Source organism: Andrographis paniculata, unplaced genomic scaffold (genome assembly GCF_009805555.1).
Source record: "Andrographis paniculata isolate CXL003 unplaced genomic scaffold, ASM980555v1 Contig26END, whole genome shotgun sequence".
In the NCBI taxonomy this organism is placed as follows: Eukaryota; Viridiplantae; Streptophyta; class Magnoliopsida; order Lamiales; family Acanthaceae; genus Andrographis; species Andrographis paniculata.
In genome coordinates this window covers 1,119,196-1,139,391 of record NW_026137557.1, presented here as the reverse complement: position 1 = coordinate 1,139,391, position 20,196 = coordinate 1,119,196, and the positions used below count along the sequence as shown (strand labels likewise).

General features: G+C 33.0%; 2 protein-coding genes and 1 pseudogene across 5 annotated transcripts; 2 read left to right on the top strand and 1 right to left on the bottom strand.

Moving 5' to 3' along the window:
* Positions 1-1,351: 1,351 nt before the first annotated feature.
* Positions 1,352-5,918, top strand: LOC127246089 (probable aldehyde dehydrogenase; annotated as a pseudogene).
* Positions 5,919-6,768: 850 nt separating this feature from the next.
* On the top strand, positions 6,769-10,143 carry LOC127246012 (uncharacterized). 2 transcript variants are annotated; one of them, XR_007837580.1, is made up of 3 exons: positions 6,769-8,088; positions 8,823-8,897; positions 10,027-10,143. XR_007837580.1 is itself a non-coding variant. In XM_051267171.1 (2 exons), the coding sequence occupies exons 1-2, from the start codon at positions 6,907-6,909 to the stop codon at positions 8,829-8,831; spliced, it is 1,191 nt and encodes a 396-aa protein (XP_051123128.1). In that variant the 5' UTR covers positions 6,769-6,906; the 3' UTR covers positions 8,832-9,126. The 2 variants fall into 2 exon arrangements, 1 of the variants encoding a protein (XP_051123128.1); XM_051267171.1 differs by lacking the exon at positions 10,027-10,143 and having other exon boundaries at positions 8,823-9,126.
* LOC127246010 (uncharacterized) lies at positions 9,986-19,144 on the bottom strand. 3 transcript variants are annotated; one of them, XM_051267168.1, is made up of 13 exons: positions 18,097-19,141; positions 17,303-17,480; positions 16,344-16,456; positions 16,070-16,171; positions 15,804-15,873; positions 15,228-15,283; positions 13,198-13,248; positions 12,800-12,904; positions 12,654-12,698; positions 12,251-12,395; positions 11,088-11,293; positions 10,411-10,497; positions 9,986-10,325 (listed from the first exon to the last, which is right to left on the bottom strand). In XM_051267168.1, the coding sequence occupies exons 1-13, from the start codon at positions 19,006-19,008 to the stop codon at positions 10,146-10,148; spliced, it is 2,250 nt and encodes a 749-aa protein (XP_051123125.1). In that variant the 5' UTR covers positions 19,009-19,141; the 3' UTR covers positions 9,986-10,145. The 3 variants fall into 3 exon arrangements, with proteins under 3 accessions (XP_051123125.1, XP_051123126.1, XP_051123127.1); XM_051267169.1 differs by having other exon boundaries at positions 12,287-12,395; positions 18,097-19,138; XM_051267170.1 differs by having other exon boundaries at positions 10,163-10,325; positions 11,114-11,293; positions 18,097-19,144.
* Positions 19,145-20,196: the final 1,052 nt, after the last annotated feature.

Genomic DNA, 20,196 nt, shown 5'->3' with positions numbered 1-20,196 from the left:
ATTTGTTGTCCTGCGAAGGTCCGACGTAATATTATTCCACGATGGGTTTTATCCTGTTACATTAAAAATGCGACACCAAAACAAATCACAAAATTCTATACAATGAATCATTCAAACTTTATATTCAATTCTTGATTATTAAATATTTTAACATTGTTACTTTCGTCTCGACATTGAGCAAAGGAGACTATCGAGCGAGGCTCGACGGCATCAAACGAAGTCCAATTGCATTGAGCGCAACCCATGCATGTCGAAAGAAGGTTCGACGATGTAGGCCAACATGTCAAAAACCATGTCAAATTTAAAATGTTAATTTTGGTTTAAAATTATAAAAGTACAATTATTTAAATAAAATCTCAAATTAACCTTCTTATTTCAAATCAAATTTTAAACCATAAAAAAACAAAGCCTTGATTTATTTCATTTTCGATAATTATTTTTATCATGCGGCTCAAATACCAAAAAAAAAATAATAAAAAAAAAATAACTATTTGTGAAAATATATAGAATATAATTTGGTAATCGGATAAATACGATACAAAAGTAATAATTGAACATATATAGAAACTTTAATTTTTTTTTCAATTTTCCCTATTCTATGATATTATTTGAATGGTATATATTAAGAATAATTGTATAGAATTTTGCTGAAAATAGAAAAGATAATATGTATGTATATATATTTTAATATACAATCTTCTATAAAAATAGCTTCAGTTATATATTCAAGGAGTTGTTTGTTCATATTTATTAACAATTTTTCAAATGTATCATTTTTAATAAATATATATGTGTTAGTATCTTTAATTATAAAACAATTTAAAAACAATAAATAAATATTTTTATAATTTTAAATACTACTTAAAAAACTTTAAAAAAAATTAATTCTAAATACAAAAAAAATACACCCATAAATGATTTTTTTTGTGTGTTTTTTATTATTTGTTCAATAAATTCATTGATAAAATTGTACTTATTTTCTCAAAAGATTATTAAATTAAATAAAAAATTGAAATAAAAATTCAAATAAACTTCTAAACACTACCTGTGCTTGTTCCAAGAATATTTTTTTTATTAAATAATATTCTTATATATAAAATAACAATATATACGTATATTTATTATAATTTTAATCCAAAAATTTTAAAATGCTGTTGGACAAAACTGATTTAATTTATGATTTTTTTTTTCAAATTTAATTTTTGAGTTGGTTGAAATTTTTTATAGAAATAATCAAAAGTTTAATAAATAATTAATAAATAGGATAATTACAAATAAGTAAAAAATGGATATATTCCCAAAATTGGTTACGGTAAAATTGGCTATTTTCCAGTTCAAAATAGTATACTCAGCAAATCTCTCTGGATTTTCGCTATAAATTGGCTATTTTCCAGTTCGATTTCCCATTCACTGGTTACTACTTTCGTCGAAATCTCTATGTTCTTGTTTCTCAATCGTTGTTTAGGGTATTCATCTGCAGAACAAACAGAGAAATCAAGATGTTTGGATTAACTGTGGCTCGATTTCTGAAGCAAAATGGAATCAATCCTTCAAAGTTTTCTAGGTACTTGACGATTGTTGCTTTGCAGTTGGTTGAATTGTTTTCAATATACTATCAATTTTCGTGATATGTATAGAAAAATTGGACAAATTCTTTGATTAGTTTGAGAAAATTGGACAAACGTTTTGATGGCTATATCACCGTACACAGCTGTGGTGTTTTTTTTCTTTAATTCTTTTGTGGATTTTTAGATTAAGTTCTCGAAAATGAAAGAGCTTATTTGACGATTAACGTTGCTGTCAATGGAATTGACTCTCTTTTGTTGTATATTGTAGACTTGCCCATTCCTTACCTTTTGCAACGGTGAAAGCTGAAGAAATATCGGGTTCTCAACCCGCTGAAGTGCTGAATTTGGGTACGAAAGCATCTCTTAAATAATTTCTCATTTCATTGTTAAAATAGCTATTTAGATAACACAATTTTTGTATCAATTTTCTAGCTATTTTGATTATACAATTTTTGTCTGTACAGGGAAACTGGACTAAATCTTCGAAGTGGATCACCATTCCAGACCCTTTGAATGGTGAATCATTTATTAAAGTTTCTGAAGTTGATGAGAAGGGGATACCGGTATGCATTATAGGAAGATTTATATTGGCTTTGTGTGTCTTTAATAATAAAAAGAATATGCCTGAAAATATATTGTAATCTTTATGCAGCCTTTTGTGGAAAGCCTTCGGCAGTGTCCCAAACATGGTCTCCACAATCCATTTAAAGCCCCGGAAAGGTTAGGTTTTGTTAATACACCTATGCTATGAAAAATTGTTATTTATTTTTATTTTTTATTTTTATTTTTGTTATTGTTGCTTGTCATCTATGACCGAATGTATGTACTTGAGGTTGATAGAATTACTGTTTGAGTTTGTATTCTGTCAATTTTTTTTGGCTGAAAAGGGATTTTGTGTTTTAAATTGTTGCAATCTGGAATTATTTTTTATGTAATTTAGACATTTAAAATAAAATTAAAATGAGAGTTTACGGGGAAACTGTGTTATGGTGCTCTGTTTTCACTTTTTTCCAAGTTTTAATCAAATTCTTCTTAAACTTACATCTCAGGTACCTTATGCTTGGGGATGTTACGGCAAAAGCAGCTAACAAGCTTGGCCAGCCTGAGGTGACATTTTAATCTCTCATTTTGTAGTTTGACAAATTTCAGATGTAATACCGGTAAATTTATTTGTGTTTGCTGCTAGGTTTCCGATTTCTTTGCAAAATTGATACAAAGGGTCAGCCCAAAGAGTTACCAACAGGCCCTCGGTGAAGTTACTGTCACTCAGAAATTTCTTGAAAATTTCTGCGGTGATCAGGTAATTATAAGTAGTTAATGCCTTTTTCTTTGATGGATCTTATGTAATATCTTTCCATATCATATTAAGTATTATCAAAATATGGCAGGTTCGTTTTCTAGCTAGGTCATTCGGGGTGCCTGGAAATCATCTCGGTCAGCAAAGCCATGGTTTCAGGTGGCCTTATGGACCGGTAAGTCAAAAAATATACCAATTTTACCATCGATGATCAAGAAATTTTATGTGACCTGTACCTGTATTATGTGGGAAAAAATAAGATTGGATACTCATTTCGGTGAACTGAATGTTTTTCTGAGAATGACTGTGCACTTTGTGCACAATTGTCTTTCTTGTATTCTTGTTGCATTAGCCTATGGCTGCATCTAAAGACTAGGATGTCTATTGGTGTATGCTGCATGCGAGAGGTAGTTTATTTTTACCTATTTGCTATGATTTATGTATAAACATTATGTTTTTTTTTTACGAACGATGTGCTCCCTTCTTCGAAAATGTTTATGGAACCAAAATGTCTTCAATGGTTCTTTTTTTTGTGGGTAGGTTACAGTCATTACTCCGTTCAATTTTCCTTTGGAGATTCCGGTCCTTCAACTAATGGGTGCGCTTTATATGGGAAACAAACCTCTGCTCAAAGTCGATACCAAGGTAAACAAACTACTATGGCTATCTTTCTTCATATTTTTAACATACGACTCCCAATACATACACATAGATGCTTTAATCCTGTATAGAACGAAATTAAGAACGAAATTAAGGATACTTTGAAGGGAAATGGTGAAAGATTTGTTTTTATTCACAGGTTTCCATTGTTATGGAACAAATGCTACGTCTACTTCACGAATGTGGATTGCCAGTAGAGGACGTTGATTTCATAAATTCTGATGGGAAAACAATGAACAAACTTCTCATGGAGGTTAGTTTTTCAATTTACTAAGAGTTATATCACGAAGCTTATATTTATTTTGTTGGGATTTGATTTAAATATATTGTCCATGTATAAACATCAGGTTTTTTTAATTTTATTTACCCATATTGTTAGTACAAAGTTAATGATGTACTAAAAACCGTATTCCTTTTTAAATGTCATTGCTTTATCATGTCATTTTGATCTTCCGTCCCTTTTATTACTTTGGATCCATGAGCAAACTTATTTTTAAGTATCTCGATATGAATTTTCAGGCAAAACCACGAATGACACTCTTCACTGGTAGTTCAAGAGTTGCCGAAAAATTGGCTCTTGACTTGAAAGGTAGTATCAAGTTGGAAGCCGCTGGATTTGACTGGAAAATTTTAGGACCAGATGTTCACGAGGTCTTTATCATTCACATTTTATTATTCTAATATCTTGCATTTGGTCTTAACAATTGTTAATTTTAGTGTTCTTTTTCTTGAACTATTTCTTCTTGTACAGGAGGATTACGTTGCGTGGGTGTGTGATCAGGATGCATATGCATGCAGTGGTCAAAAGTGTTCTGCACAATCATTGTTGTTTATGCACGAGGTAGGCCGTATGAATATTTGATAATCCACGATTTGTTTGTTTGTAAGCCTGTACTTTTTACAGCACTCTTTTCTTGAGTATTGATAATGTATAATTTCACTTTCACAGAATTGGAGCAAAAGTTCATTTGCAAAAGTTAACTGATCTTGCAGCTAGAAGAAAGTTGGATGATTTGACGATAGGTCCAGTTCTCACTGTAAGTTTCTTTTTCAATTAATTAATTAATTAATGTTAAATTAGAGTATTTGTTTTACGTTTATATATAGTTTTAAGTGTTTTGGCTGTGAGATACAAAGGATTTTGAAAATATTATGGGTAATGATGTTTTGTGTGTTTTTGCTTTTGTTTTGTTTTTAACATTGATTTTATTGTTATATGTATATATTGTCTATTGCATATTGTACTTTTTGATAATATGTCCAGAGAATTACGTATTTTTAAAACACTAAGTGAACATATTTTTAATCTTTTGTAACTTTAGACGGTATTTCTTTACTGCTAGCACATCCTTTCCTATTACTAATGGGTGTTCGGAATAGCATATCATATAAGATCTCTAATTTTAGTACCTCTTTTAATACACAGGTTACGACAGAAGCAATGATCGATCACATGAATAAATTGCTTGAAATTAAAGGATCGAAGCTCTTGTTTGGTGGCGAACCCTTACAAAAGCACTCGATTCCTTTGGTGTACGGGGCCATAAAACCTACAGCGGTGTTTGTTCCTTTGGAGGAAATACTGAATGTGAAAAACTATGATCTAGTAACAAAAGAAATTTTTGGCCCCTTCCAGGTATATTACGATAACTTTCGCTTTAATCTTACGAAATATGACGTTTATATTGTCTCACTTTTGGTTGTATATGCCACCTTTATAGGTTATAACTGAATATAAACAAGACCAGCTTCCATTAGTGCTGAATGTGCTCGAGAAAATGCATGCCCATTTAACTGCTGCTGTAGTTTCTAATGATCCGTTGTTTGTACAAGTAAGTTGAAATTTACCAATGGTTTTTTTCTTTGATTAATTGGGTGTGTGTTTATATCTATATATATATATATATATATATATTTACAAATTGTCAATTTATAGGAAGTGGTCGGTAATTCGGTGAATGGGACTACTTATGTTGGATTAAGAGCACGAACAACAGGGGCTCCTCAAAATCACTGGTATGATTTCGTTGAGAAAACCATTTGAAAATTCGAAAAGTTTAAAAATATGAATTTTCATCCTTTTATACATGGAACTAAAACTTAGTTTTGATAAATTTAGGTTTGGCCCTTCGGGAGATCCAAGAGGCGCTGGAATTGGCACTCCGGAAGCCATCAAGCTCGTCTGGTCGTGTCACCGTGAAGTTATTTATGACGTGGGTCCTGTTTCTCATGGCTGGACAACTCCCAAATCGACCTAAATTAGTATATTTGGTAGATAAAATGAGATACTGAGATTATTTTTAATTGAGAATTAATTTAGTAGAGTTAAATTATTAATTAATTCTTATGTTTTTTGTATTTATTTATTTTATTTTATTTTTGTCTTTCTTAAATATTAAGAATTACTCAGTTAATAGAACTATTTTAAAAAAAAAAAGTTTTGATCAATTTATTAAAATAAATTGAGAACATAAGTAAGGTGTAATCAAAATTATTTACAGCCTGTGTGTATATATATATATATATATATTGGCAAACAAAAAAAGTACGTTATAGAATATTCATCGAATATCATTTCGTAAAAACATCATAGAACATTCATTCAAAACCATTTTATAAAATAATCTAAAATACTTAGAATATTTATTTAACATTACTTTGTAAATACTTAGATATATGTAGCTTTATGGTTAGCATCGGACAACATACAATTAATATGTATGGATTTTTTTATATATATATATAAAAAAAAAAAGATTTTAAAAATAATATTTTGAATTTTTTTTCCAATAAAATAAATAAAGCATTTTTTGAAATATTTCCTTTTAAAAAATTAACTTAATTTTTTAAAAATAAATTTATTACAAAAAATTGAAGGAATTTTGTACGAATATTACATGTTTTTTTGTAAGTAATTCACAACAATAAATTTATTTATGTATTTTTATTCTGATATATAGACCACAACAGTAATTAATTAAATATATATATATATATAAATATTAATATAATAATTAGAATAATAAAATATATTTTTTTTTAAAAAAAAAGGGTATAATCCTATTACAGGACTTACAGAAATCCAACCCAACCCATAAATAACGTGCCATATTCTACCTGAGCCTGCCCAATATAATTTTGGCTGACCCAGCCCAATATGAGTCTGGACCTTCGTGGGCCAGGATCTGCTCACCAGGCCCACTGTAAATATTTAAACCCAGTCCCTCTTTCTCATGTAAATCATATTTATCATTTCCTAAACCCTTCAGCGAAACCCTCTGCCGCCGCCGCCGCCGCCGCCGGTTCTACAGCTCTCCGGCCGCCATTGCAATTAATCGGAGAAGAGTAGCTACTTCTAGTGTCTTCCAGTGATTCTAACAAATGTCGTTGCTGGAAGTAATTACGAAAGCTTCGTCGGCAATTGCCAGCGTTCCCGACCAAGGATCTAGATATCCGATCGTGTTCAATCCGGACCCTATTTTTTCGAAACTGAAGCCGGAGAGCGACGCTCCTGTAGCTGGGGATCCTGTGAGAAAAGCTATCGGCTGGGAAGTATCCGAAATCGACAGCGAGCTTGTCGAATTAGGGCGGGGATTCTTCAAAAGGTTGAAGAAGAAGCTGAACTCCGCGAATCCGTTGACTAAGGTTAGTTTAATCGACATGATTGTTGCGCACCTCGAAAAAGTTGGGGATAAAATTGGAGTTTCATTGAATTTGAACAAATCAGAAAAATGGTATCCGTACAAGCTTATGGAGAAATTAGGGATTCTTCTCGGTAGGGATGCTAAGGAGTTGATTTTGGAAGGCTGTATAGTTTCGGAGGTTTGGGATTTGTTAGGAGTTTTGATAGTTAATGGAATTGTTGAGCATTCACTAACATCGTCGTTGATTTCTAAGCTGATTGAGAATCGAAAATCCGATTTGTTACTGTTGTGTGTGAAGCATTCCCTTGATTTGCATAGCCATGATATATTGTCGATTTTGAGATATTTTTTGATCCTGCCTGATGATGGTTTCGAGAGTTTGGTTAGTGTGAAGGAGGATTGGGAGAGGCAAGCCTTGTCGGCGATCGAAAAGGCCTGTGGCGGGAAAGGAGTCGGAGGGAAGGATAATATTTTGGCGAAGGAGGCGGCGCAGTTGATAATGTTGGCATACGACGGGTTTTCGGTGTCTGAATTTTGTTTGCATCATTTGCTCGTTTCTCCGAATCTTGACGAGGTTACGTTCTCGGCTTGCGTTGGTAGGTTGAACGGGGAGGAGATAAAGGTGTTGGTTAGGTATTTAGGGAAGTGGCTGAGGAAATACGAAAGGTTTCCGCAAGTGATGCCTTGTCCGAAGGCGGCGTCGGTGTTGGGTTTGACGGTTTGCGACTGGATTCCGAGTCTTGAGAATGTCACCAAGTGTCTTAGTGTGGTTGTCGACGAGCACTTTTCGTCGTTGATTTTGCAGAGTGAGTTTGATGATCTGAAATCTTTAGTGGAAATTGTTGGTTCTTTGGCTGTCGAGGCGCGGCTTTGTGGTACATTGGCGAATTTGGCTGAAAACTTGAAAATGGACCGAAAGGTACGAATTGAACTTTTTGTTAATCTTCATCTTTGAATTTGAGACATTTAATGATGTTCCACACTTTAGATTCCGATGAATTAATGTACTTTTATTGATTTCTCCTAAATTGCATCAATTTATCCTAAAGATATCGTAGAAGTTTTGTAGTTTTGAAAATATTAAAAGGTTAGGTCAGGTATTTAATGTGATGTTTTTTAAAAAATATATATATTATTGATGAATAGTGCTAAAAGGTCTGAAAATATCTATGAAAACAAAAGCCAAATTTTATGATCGCCATGTCTTTTAAGACTATTAGTCTTTGCTCCTATAAAAATTGTATCTTGCGAATAATTTCTATAGCCATTGAAACCTGTCCTCTGCAATTTTTTCGACATCTTTGTGTGCGCATAAGATGCTAAATTCCTTCCAATCCGTTGTCTACTTGTAAGATAATCGCACAAAAAGCCTTATGCTACTTCCTCATAAATTTACGCTTAAAAAGATAATCGGATCTTTTGTCATTGTCTTTATTTCAAAGGCATAGGCTCTGTTTTGATAGAAGTTTTGAATATTTTTGGGAAATAGTAAAAAATCGAGTATTGGAGTGGTTTTGTTATAAAATTTATATTTATATTTGTATTTTGAGGTAATATTTTTTGAAAATATTACGATTATGAATAATGTCAAAACTCAACAGAGTTATATTTGTTTTCACATCTAAATTACGATTACACTTCCTATAATCGCAGGAAAGTTGATCGCTGGCGTAGAGATCCTGCAAAGTGGAGTGAGATTTCTTGCGCCGTGCTGCTTCTGTTGTCGCGGTGAGGTATTTTGAGTATGAAAAATTTTGAATGCCGCAAAGTTGCAATAGGCAGATATATATATATATATGCGCTGTATTTTGGTCGAATTCGTGTTACTTATAGCTGTGGTATCGTAGTGTTTCTGAATGCCTTTCTTTGGTGTGGCCATACCTGCTTGCATTTGAAATAGTTATCACAGATGGCCGGCGATAGAATTCTTCTTGTGCTTAACTTGGTAGTTCTTGAATTGTTGTTTTTGGGTATTTTTTGGATGACTTGCTTAAAAATGTTTTGGTTAATACACTTAAACACAAATGATAGCCAAAGATAGTACTTGAATTGAATTGTCAAAATTATTTCATTATTCTTTTTGTTTTATAGTCCGTTAAATTGATGCACAGTCTATTTATATTTAAACAATTCTATGCACGTGCAATTTATTATTTTTATTTTAATAAATCTTTTTGGTTGTTCTATTTGAAGATTGAAATATCATTACTTTTAATCTTGGTTTTAATTAGTAGTGATTGAGTTGTAGTAAGTAATAAGATTACTTGTATATGTGGCCAAATTCAAATAATGCCTAGCATAATTTGCAATTATTTTATGCATATTTTATTTATAATAAATAATAATTTTATCATTATATTTTTACTTGTCAAGTCTACACATGCTAGTAGCTCTTACAATATAATTTGAAAAATCAGCATCACTAGGTGTGTTTGTTTGGAGGTTTTTGATTTTGAGTTGGAATTTGAATAGTAAAAATTTTGAATTTGAATAGTTGTATAATATGATATAAATAAGTGTTTGATGTGATATTTTGAATGTAAAATTGATTTTTAAGTATAATATAAAAAATAAAAAATAGGTATTTAATTTGATGTCTTTTGGAAAAAAAATGGGATGAATAGTGGATTGAAAATTCAATCCCCCAAACAAACACACTTATATTTCACAAACTACCATATATTTTTTAAAATATTGCACAATTCTTAAATGGCTAAACATTATAAAGAAATTTTGTGCAATACAAACACAAGAAATCTCATACAATTTCTAAACTACGAGAAAAAATATATATATATATATATATAGTAACAAAATTTTCAAACTGCGGGTGAATTGATATACAAAATTTACTCAGCAATAGGAGTTCCAATTCGACTACAAAATTCAAGGGCTGGATTGGTTGATGGTCTTAAAGAAGAAGAGATACAACAAAGAAGAAGAGATACAACAAATACACAATACGTACAATAAATTCTATTCAACATCATCCGCGCCTTGAATGTGATCAAGCCCTCCAATTCGATGTCTCCTCTTGTCGAACACAGCTTTGAAGGCCTCCCCCTCGGCGCGCAGCTGTTCTTGCAAAACGTTACGGTTTCTGCGCTCCCCTTGCCTCTTGCTAAGTTTCTCGTCTTCAGGTGGGGGGTTCGCTTTCTGCAAATTTTGCACGAGTTACTTATTACACAAAGGTAACATCGGAGCATTTGCAAATAATGTAACCGGGCGAAAAAAAACTCACCGAATTGTATCCAGGACCAGGGCCAATGATCAATGACACAACTCCTGATTTCCCGGAACCGATTGAAAAACCAATGCTGCTTCCGACCTGAAAAGGAAGGTGATCATCACATGTCAGTCCAAGGCTGAGGCCGACCTCAGATATCTTTTTTTATTTAGTACAATTCAAAACTAATCGGTGTCATAACTTCACAAAGTAGAATAACAAAAAAAACATACTCTTTGTCCACTATTTATCATTCATTTTGTACCAAATTTTGTTTTTTTACGTAAATTTTAAAATAGTAGTATTCTATATGTATGCAGTACAATAAAAGAAAGTATAATTACTAAAAAGAAATAAGAAAGTGAATACATTGATTTGGACAAAACCAAAATGGCAAAATAAATAAATAGAGATCAATCTTAGGGTGTGTTTCTTTGGCTATTTTTTTCCATTTCTATTATTTGGTCTCTGTGTTATTTGAAAATAATACACTTTTTTTTATCACAATATTAATCAAACATTATTTAAATACAAAACCTAAATCAAAATTTTCCAATCCAAACCCAAAGAAACACATATTTTTCAAATTCAAAATGTTTATCTAAGAAGCAAAAGGGACGAGATTGTATAAGCGAAGAGAATTCGATGCATAGAATATAACTTGATTGAGATAGCCAAAGAAGCTCGCGTACCTTGTCTGCCCAACGCACAGATTTACCTTTCTTGCTGTATGATTTTATTAAATTCGGGAGTGCGCCTGGATCTTCGACAGTTCCATCAGTCTTGTGTGCATCGTCGTCATCTAAATCATTCGACCACTTACTCTTCCCCAGTTCTTTCACCTCCTCTACCGTATGAATTTCCGAGGCATCCCCACTCTGCTCATCTTTTAATTGATCTAAATTCACAAACCAAGAGAAATGATTTAGGAAAGTAGGGGTAGACAGTCAGCAACAACCGACAACTATTTCAGACACAAACTAGCGTTCTCCATGACAATAGAAGGGGTAGGGGTCTCGGGATATTAGTTATTGATATTAAAGCATAATTTTGATGGATCACTGATACCACAAATCTATAGAGCAGGTAAGATGCCACAAAGGTAGTTTGACGTATTAACGATGTTGTAGAATAGTAATAGGAGAAATAAAGAGTCAATTGCTTTTCTTTCAAATAATGCATTTGCTACTACATTCACAAGAAATCAGAAAAATGTGTTGGTAGCAATCTCAATTATCTATTTGCTTGATATGATAATGAGGTATTGGTTTACACCAATGTTATACACCCTCCGTTCAATCATAAAGTAAACACTTTGAGTGTGTTCATTTATGGGAATTTGCAAAAAATCTACTATTCATCCAAAAAAATTTCCCATAAAATCAAATCGAACACCTATTTTTTATTTTTAGTATTATACTAAAAATTAATTTTACATTCAAAACATCACATCTAACATCTATTTATGTCACATCGTACAACTATTTCAACTCAAAATTTACTATTCAAATCCCAACTTAAAATCCAAACCCCCAAACAAACACACCCTTTGTCATTTTCGTCTACAATTTTTTTTGTGTGGCCCCTACTACCCATTACAAATACCCCTACTTTTACATTTATTTACATTCATACCATTATATTACTTCATACAAAAGTAAGGGCATAAAAATCTTTACACAAATAAATGCCACCAGCTACTATTTAGATATTAATAATGTTTTTAATCCTTGTATCAAAAATAAATGTTTAACTTATGGCCAGACGAAGGGAGTATTTGGCAGAAATGGTATACAACATAGATCGTACTTAGACAGAATTTGGTGTGCACAAAAACTTAGCATAAATAGAGTACCAGGTGAAAATTTCATTTGAAGCATGAACAGCATACCATCATTACTGGAAAAACCTCCGGATGGTCTGGCAACTGTTTCGTTGTTTGCGTCTTCAGGACCAGAGGAATCAGCAATATGATTGCCATCATCCATATCCATATCAACCTGCCGAATAAATTGTTAGGTCATCTCACCATCAACATTTATGCAGCGTGATATACAGGCAGGTACAATCGTGCAACAAAAAAGAGTTATATCAACAACGGATATGCAAACATCTTCATTAGCATTTTACTGTTCGAACGTATAGGGTTAGATAAGAATATTTACTATATATTTCAAACAATGCTTTTTCCTCCTCTCTTAATGCTGTTTTATAAAACAATTCCTAATAAGATGCTATAATTGGAGTGAGGGCCGTACCTCTTGAATCCCATTTTCTTCCAGGTCATCTCCATGGATCAAAGACTGCCAGAGCCCAGTGCATCGCAGCATAGGTAAAATTTTATCAAGGTCTCTCTATCAAGCAGAAACTTAGCATGTTTAGAAACAAAATAAACTATCAAAACCTTGATATCTAGCTTCATATACATGGACGGGGCCTCCTCCCACTGATTTGCCATATCTTGTATGTCATTCTGTGTGAAATCATGAACATTCCTTGCAGCGCAGCCCTGATACCAAAAGATAGCAGAAAGTTGTAAATTTTATCACCAGGTTTAAATCTCCCTTGTGTTCTGTTAAAGTTCAATTTGGTCGACCAAGGAAAGTGCCATGATATGGATTTTCTATTACTTCACCGAATGGTTGTCCATCTCGGAAGTTAATCAACATATTGATCATATTTCGGTTTAGTTTCATCAATTATCCAGTCACTACATCTGATACCATTTCAAGTGCATCTACCTTTGTTTGCAAACATGAAACATGTATTTACTACGTACGGAAATTGAAATGAATACCATACCGCAGGATCTTTGTACGTAGCTTCTACCAAATAAACCTCATACCCAGATCTCTGCAATAAAGCAAATGAAAATCATGTTAAGGAACATCCAATGAAAGCATTTTACCAACTACCACTTCAAAATTTGACTCATAAAAATCAAAAGTAAAAAAAAAAAAAAAAAAAAACAAAATAAGAGATGTTGAAAATGACAGGATAATGAACACGAGCAGCAATATATCCATAAACTGATTCCTAAACTAAAGATCAAACTAAGAATTCCCAGACAATTATATAGTTAGATCTAACTATTTTATCGAACAAAGCCCTTGCATATAAACAGAAATTAGAATCATAAATGTTAGATAAAGTGTAGATGAAACCTAATTATATTTTGCATTTTGCAATAATAATGCACATCTCAGAGAAGTAAATGAATCCAGAAATAAACCAGGGAATGAGAGCTGGAAATCAGTCATGTCAAGACGGGTTGTTGAAAACTCAATCAAATATAATAATGGAACGAACAGAAATTTAGAATTACATCAATAACTAGTTATTTGACGAAGTACAAGTAAGGTAAAGGTCAATCGCATATCCAAGCCACTGTAAGAACAAAATCACGTGATTACAATTATGACTTTAGATAAAGTGGCACAAAGCATTTGGTTCTTTTTGAGATTTTTTTATTATACAATCCCCATGATTCCCTATAAAATCACATTATTTTCTTTCACATAACATCACATCCAACCACTATTTAACCTAAAATACAAATACAAACACAAGCCAAACACACCCTATAACCACAAACATAATAAAACCCAGACGATATCTTGCTTCAGTTATGATAAACCAACACACGAAAATAGGGGAAATACAAAATCATCCAAAGCATATATGAATGAAATTGGATATGGTGCAATAATGCATAATAATTTACTCATATCTAGAACTCCAAATTACTTTTAATAAGTAGTTTCTAACAGGCCCCAAAATAAAGATAATCCAAATGCAAATAATCCTATTTAAGCCAACATCATCCAAATTTATGAATCTCAATATATTAGCTCAGTTTCACACATAAAGAGCACATATAGCTAAATCATGTGTTCTTTAAAAATCAACCAAGGTAAATAATGATGCATTAAGCATTATAATGTGGTTGAATTTATAACAATCTTACAAGAACGCGTTGTTTAAAAAAAAAAAAAGCATATGACAAACTTTTATAGCATATGTGCACAAGTGCAATGTTCTCTTGTCATAATTCATATCGGCAGTTCTAGTCATAACATATTATAAGAATCACGCCGTCATCACTGGGTTAGACAGTGAAATGATCCCAAAAACAAATGTAAAATCTTTCTAATTCCCTTAGGGCAAGGTCTACTAAGGGTAGCCCAAAGGGCAACATACAGCTATCAACTTTCAGCTAAAGTATGATTAATACTTCTTCAGACTAAACCTCCAACCCTGAATCTTAAATTCGCCGAACATCAATTTTTATGATGAACCACTATCATTCCTTAATGATAAATTGATGGTTGTCTGTTACCCTTAGGAGACATGCAGATCACAAGCAGTTATTAATAGAACCAACCCGTGCGTGCCAAGAAAGGAGCTTTAGAAGGAGTAAATACATTGAAGATTATTTCCGTGAGACAACATATCACTAAGGATAAATTAGAGAAAATTAGTTCTTTGATATTAGCCATCTTAAGTCATTTGTAAATCATGGCATTTCAAACAGAACTGAGAATTTGAAACAAGTTAACGAGTCTCAAATATAACCAGACACGATTAAGAAATTATAAAGGAGGACCTCAAACAACATAGTAATATAGATGGAATAAATTTTGACTTATTATTGTATTTATATGTGTTGGGATTATGTTCTTATTTGCAGAAAAACGTAAGGAGAATGCACATCTTCAACGCAGACACACAAAATCCCTACCAGACTAGAAGTCATGGACCTCTAAGACAAACCCGAAAGTAGAACAACAATACAACTGAGAGGCCGCCTAAAGAGAGAAATGAGGGTATACCTTTGCAGTTGCCCAAAATTGAGCAAAATCAGCTACCCGCAGATTGCGGTCATCCACTAAGACGATGCACAAATACCAGAAAGAAATGGGTCAATTGCCGAATAAACTGCATCTGTAGTCAGTCAAACTTAAGGCAGTGCAAATGCACTGCATCACCACTTAATTATAATAAGACTGTTCTGCAACTGTCATCTCTTGCAACTTAAAACTCTATGCTTCTTAGAGATTTTTTTTTTTTTAATAACATCCAAGGAAAACTCAAATTCAATTTAAAGGAGAAAAATCACTAGCTTGTCTCCTCACACATAAGCTTACCTGGCATGCCACTGAATCAGATGTGCTTAGCAACATACAAAAAAAAATAATAATAACAGAAAAGAACACACAGCTTCTACTCTTAAAAGAAAAAATAAACAAAGAGCACATCATTGCATCGCCAATAAAAATTAAAAGAAAAAAAAGAAAGAGATAGATCAATGAAGCTAATTAACCCATTTTTAATAGCCAGGCGTGTATAGATAGAAAACAGCTCAAAGTCAAATTTGGAGTACTACTTGTCTACAGAAAAATCATTACCAATCACAAAGGGAAAGTTTCCCTCATCCAGGGTCTTCTTAAATGCCTTCAACATGCTTGACCTATAAGCCTGAAATAATCATGTGTAGGAGAACTTAAATATAAGCAAATACTGAAAATTAAAAAAGAAGAGCCGCATTCCGTATAATTACTGGTTTTGGGACAGTTTCCTTGCTATAACCAATAGAAAACCAAAAATACTAATCCATTCACACGAGAAAACTTAGATTAAAATATGCAACAGAAAATCAGAGTGATACAATCACCTCTTCCATTTCAGGTTCATAGCAGTACTCCATGACCTTCTTCGTTGTGGTTTTTTTCCCTCTACTTGAACCCGAAGATTTTGAGCCCTCAGTCTCCTCAACCTGTAACATAGAAAAGAGTTTGTTTACATATGATTCGAGCATATCTTTCATAATAAACTTTGAGACAAGGCATTAATATAAGTACTGCCATCAAAAAAAAAAACAATATAGTGGATGTGAAAAAAGCTTAGTTTAAAAATTCAGACAATAAAATCCATAACATATTAATCACCTTTTCAACCTCAGTCATAAAATATTCATCCATGGAATGAATCCGTGGAGCCGTGCCACCATTCTCAACTTCAAGGTCACGCAAAAGTTTTGCCAAATAGCTCTTACCACTGCCTGAAATTGTCAAGGAAAACATACCACAAATTAGTAATCAGTTTAATATAACTCAATGGGCTAATTATTCTGATATAAAAATGTTGTAAGATATGAAATTTTTACAACATAACAAAACTTCAATCTCTACAGAATGCATTTCTGAATTTTGAAACAAATAATGAAATACAACATAACAAGGTAAATGTGCTAATAATCAACCAGGCTGTGCGAGAAAATTCTCACAAACTTAAAACAAACTTTAAATGAATTTCTTATACAAGCCAACAAGCTATTCTTCAATCACCAAGGGTGGTGGATGCCCCTTGTGCCTGTGGACTTTAAATACCTCTTAATAGACAATAATCACAATATACATGTGCACCTTATGAAACACATCATAAAAATTCCAAAAAAATGGAAAATCTCTCAGGCAGCAATGCCAATAACTCCTTGAAATGCATGATTCTTCAAGTTACTCAATTTTATACAAAGTAGATGAAAACACATATAACTTGATAAATTGGGAACCTAAAAAATTGATGTCTTGAATTCTCAATGATATGCAACAGTTACAATAATAAGAAAAGCATTATAAAATCCAACAAAAAGAAAATTATGCCTTTCAATTCCAAGTGTTTGCATCAGAACAGGGAAAAAGAGATGATTTAGAAGGCGCCCAGGTTCATTCTTGGCAGATTAAATTAGCATACACATAAAATATGTTTAGAGGAACCGAGGAAGAAATATAGTTCGGGACTAATAATACAGATGGCATATTCTCCACCAAGAACCAAATGGATGTCGAGAAACAATCTGACTTTAGTTAGTAAGTAATACGTTGAATTGATAAAAAAAAAATAGAACCTGGAAGCCCTCGCAGAATTATGACCATGTGATCTGGGCGGTTAGCACGGTGTGGATGTTTTAAAATGTGAGAGGCATCAATGATTCTTGGCTTATCCAATGGAAGGTGCCTAGAAGAAAACTCATCGCGCTCCCCATTCAATGTCTTGGCTGAAGCTATTTTCATGGATTGTGTGTCCTGACAGTAAATAGGCCAATAAGAAATTTGTGGAAAGAGTGCTGAAAAATATTGTTCAAACAAAAAAGTTTAAAAAATATACTCAACATGACGAGCATACAAATAACAAATAAATTAATACATCAGGGTGAAGTCACAACATATCTTTTAGATACCATTGGTGGTCTAAAAATCAAATCAGAGCTACTAACTCAAGGACACACTGTGCCAAAAAAGTACTCTAAATAAACAGCTTCACCAAATTTCACTATCACCTTATCCACTCCTAAGCACTGAACTACAACAGTAGGAACTTTGCTCTAAAAATTCCTAATCCAACTGGCTGCAAAAACCACAAACTTCAAGCGTTAAATGTGAAATTCGACGGCAACATGTAGCTTATTGTCATCCCAGTAACTGATACAAAATTGCCAAAAGAATGCTATCAGGAGTAACCTACATAGATTCACTATGATAGAGAAAGAAAATAATAGGTCCATCTATAAATTTTATCAGCTCACGACCTCATCCAGTAGATTACATCTTGTAATTTAAAACCTGATCTCTAAATCATAGTACAAACCAAGAAGTGTTTTGTTAGCTAGCTCAATCAGAAGTATCAAAGTATGTAATGTACCTTCGAAAAAAAGCCATTTAGAGCAACTTGACTTGAGTAGTGACCGGAAACCGAAGTGATCCCTTCAGAAACCAATGTAGATTGGGGCCGGAGAGAGGATGCAGAATCAACATAAGGCTCAGGAAAACGAAATCTCGGTGGTGCAGGAGTCGGTGGCGGCTGATTCATGGGAATTGGAGAGTGGGAATTGAATCCTGGAGAAACCTGAACAGGGTGCACATTATCACTGTGATTTGGTAAACCGTAATACCCCAATTTAGGCTGCATAAACTGATTGTCGCGGCTTCCTACACTAAAATTTCTTTGCTGATCTTGATAAGCTACATTTTCATACTTCATAGCTTCAGGATATGGCGATCTCTTTAAAATCTTGTTACTTGAGCTGATCGCTGGGCGATCCCCAAAATTTCCATTATTTTCACCTAAATTGGACGTTTCTAAAGAATGATTTGAATGCCTGTAACCACCATCGAGATTCTTGTCCAAACCATGGTTCATAAATCCATGGTCGTGAATCAATTTCAGTCTCCTCTCATCTTCCGACGCAGCACACGTGTAGCTCTCATTCGCACTGTCGAATCGCATCCTCTTACCTCCAACATGACCATTCTGATCATAATCCGGATACGAATTCCCGTAGTAATTGCTGCTGAAATTAGTGTTACCATTCCACGGCCGAGGCGGAGGGTATGGATTGACAGGGGGGCCTCCTTGATGATCCACAAACGGATCGTAGGGAGGCTGGGGCGGCGGCGGAGGCGGTGGTGGCATGTGGTAGAATTGATCTGGCGGCGGCGGCGGTGGTCTGAAGTACTGCGGAGGAGGAGGGGCGGGGCAGAAAGGGAAGTGGGAATTTGAGCAGACCGGACAGAAATTACCGTGTGGGGGGCGAGGACCCCATGGATACTCCATGATCAAGCTCGTCGAGAAAGGGAATACGTGAGATTATTCACGAATTAGGGTTTCGGAGAAGGAAGAAATCACAGAGCAGAGATCGATGGAGGAGGAGATACTTCCACAGACAGGTAACACGATTTCTTTTGTTTTTTAAGCTAGAAGGTAAACACGACTTCTTCTGTTTTTCACCTTGCAGGTAAAAACACGATTTTAGTTATGTCAATATGCTCAACCCACGTAATGGGCTGGGCTATGTGCCTATTTTGATTTTGGGCCTACCTAGGCTCTATTTATTCGAATTAAACTTGGCACTATTTATATACATAAATAAATAAATTCATTATCTTTTCCATCTGAAAATATATATTCATTTGAACTGACACAAAATTTAATAAATATGTATTATATTAATTAATTAATTATGATATAAAGTAAAAATATTTTATAAAATATACTATTGATTGTGTAAGTAATTATGGTGCTTTTTTAATTAATTAATTATGATATAAAGTAAAAATATTTTATAAAATATACGATTGATTGTGTAAGTAATTATGGTGCTTTTGAAGATAAATATAATATTGAAAAATATAAATTAAATAGTGTATAAGAGTTATTTTCTATAAATATATATATATATACATAATTTTTTTTATGGAAAAAAAAAACATAGATTTTATGGACAAATAAAGTTTTTTTATTATTATTATTATTCCAATCAATATATTGATTTGTTGTACATTCAAAATAATCAAAAATCGCATACTTTTATTTAATATAGTATAGATTATGTTAAATAGAAGGATATGGATGTGTTGCATTGATATTCTTACGTTGAAATCAATTATAGTATATGTTATGAAATTATATCCTGAATTGAGATTATTTGAATAATACTCCGCGTAAAAAAAAAAACGAGTTAATATTAGCGGAAGCAAAAATCTCCTATCTATATCTATATTTTAAAACTACCCTAAAACTAATCTAACAAATTAATGTGCTAAGAATATTAGGCTTCGGTTTAAGGGTAATAGAGGATTGGACTTATTTGGTGGGCCGAATTAAGGAGTGAGCCGACTTATTTTATTTATTGAGAGATTTGTTGTGTTAAGCTTCGAAAAACCAAAATTTTCAACATATTCTATTTATTTTGGCGGTGATTTAACCAAATCTCAAATACGTAAATATAAGCTACTTACCTTA

Coding starts and splice junctions, on each gene's coding strand:
- LOC127246012 (XM_051267171.1), top strand. CDS start 6,907: ATGTCGTTGCTGGAAGTAATTACGAAAGCTTCGTCGGCAATTGCCAGC.
- LOC127246010 (XM_051267168.1), bottom strand. CDS start 19,008: ATGGAGTATCCATGGGGTCCTCGCCCCCCACACGGTAATTTCTGTCCG. Junction 10,498..11,087: donor CTGTGCGTTGGGCAGACAAG/GTACGCGAGCTT, acceptor CTTCCTTTTCAG/GTCGGAAGCAGCATTGGTTT. Junction 10,326..10,410: donor CTGGTCCTGGATACAATTCG/GTGAGTTTTTTT, acceptor CAAAATTTGCAG/AAAGCGAACCCCCCACCTGA.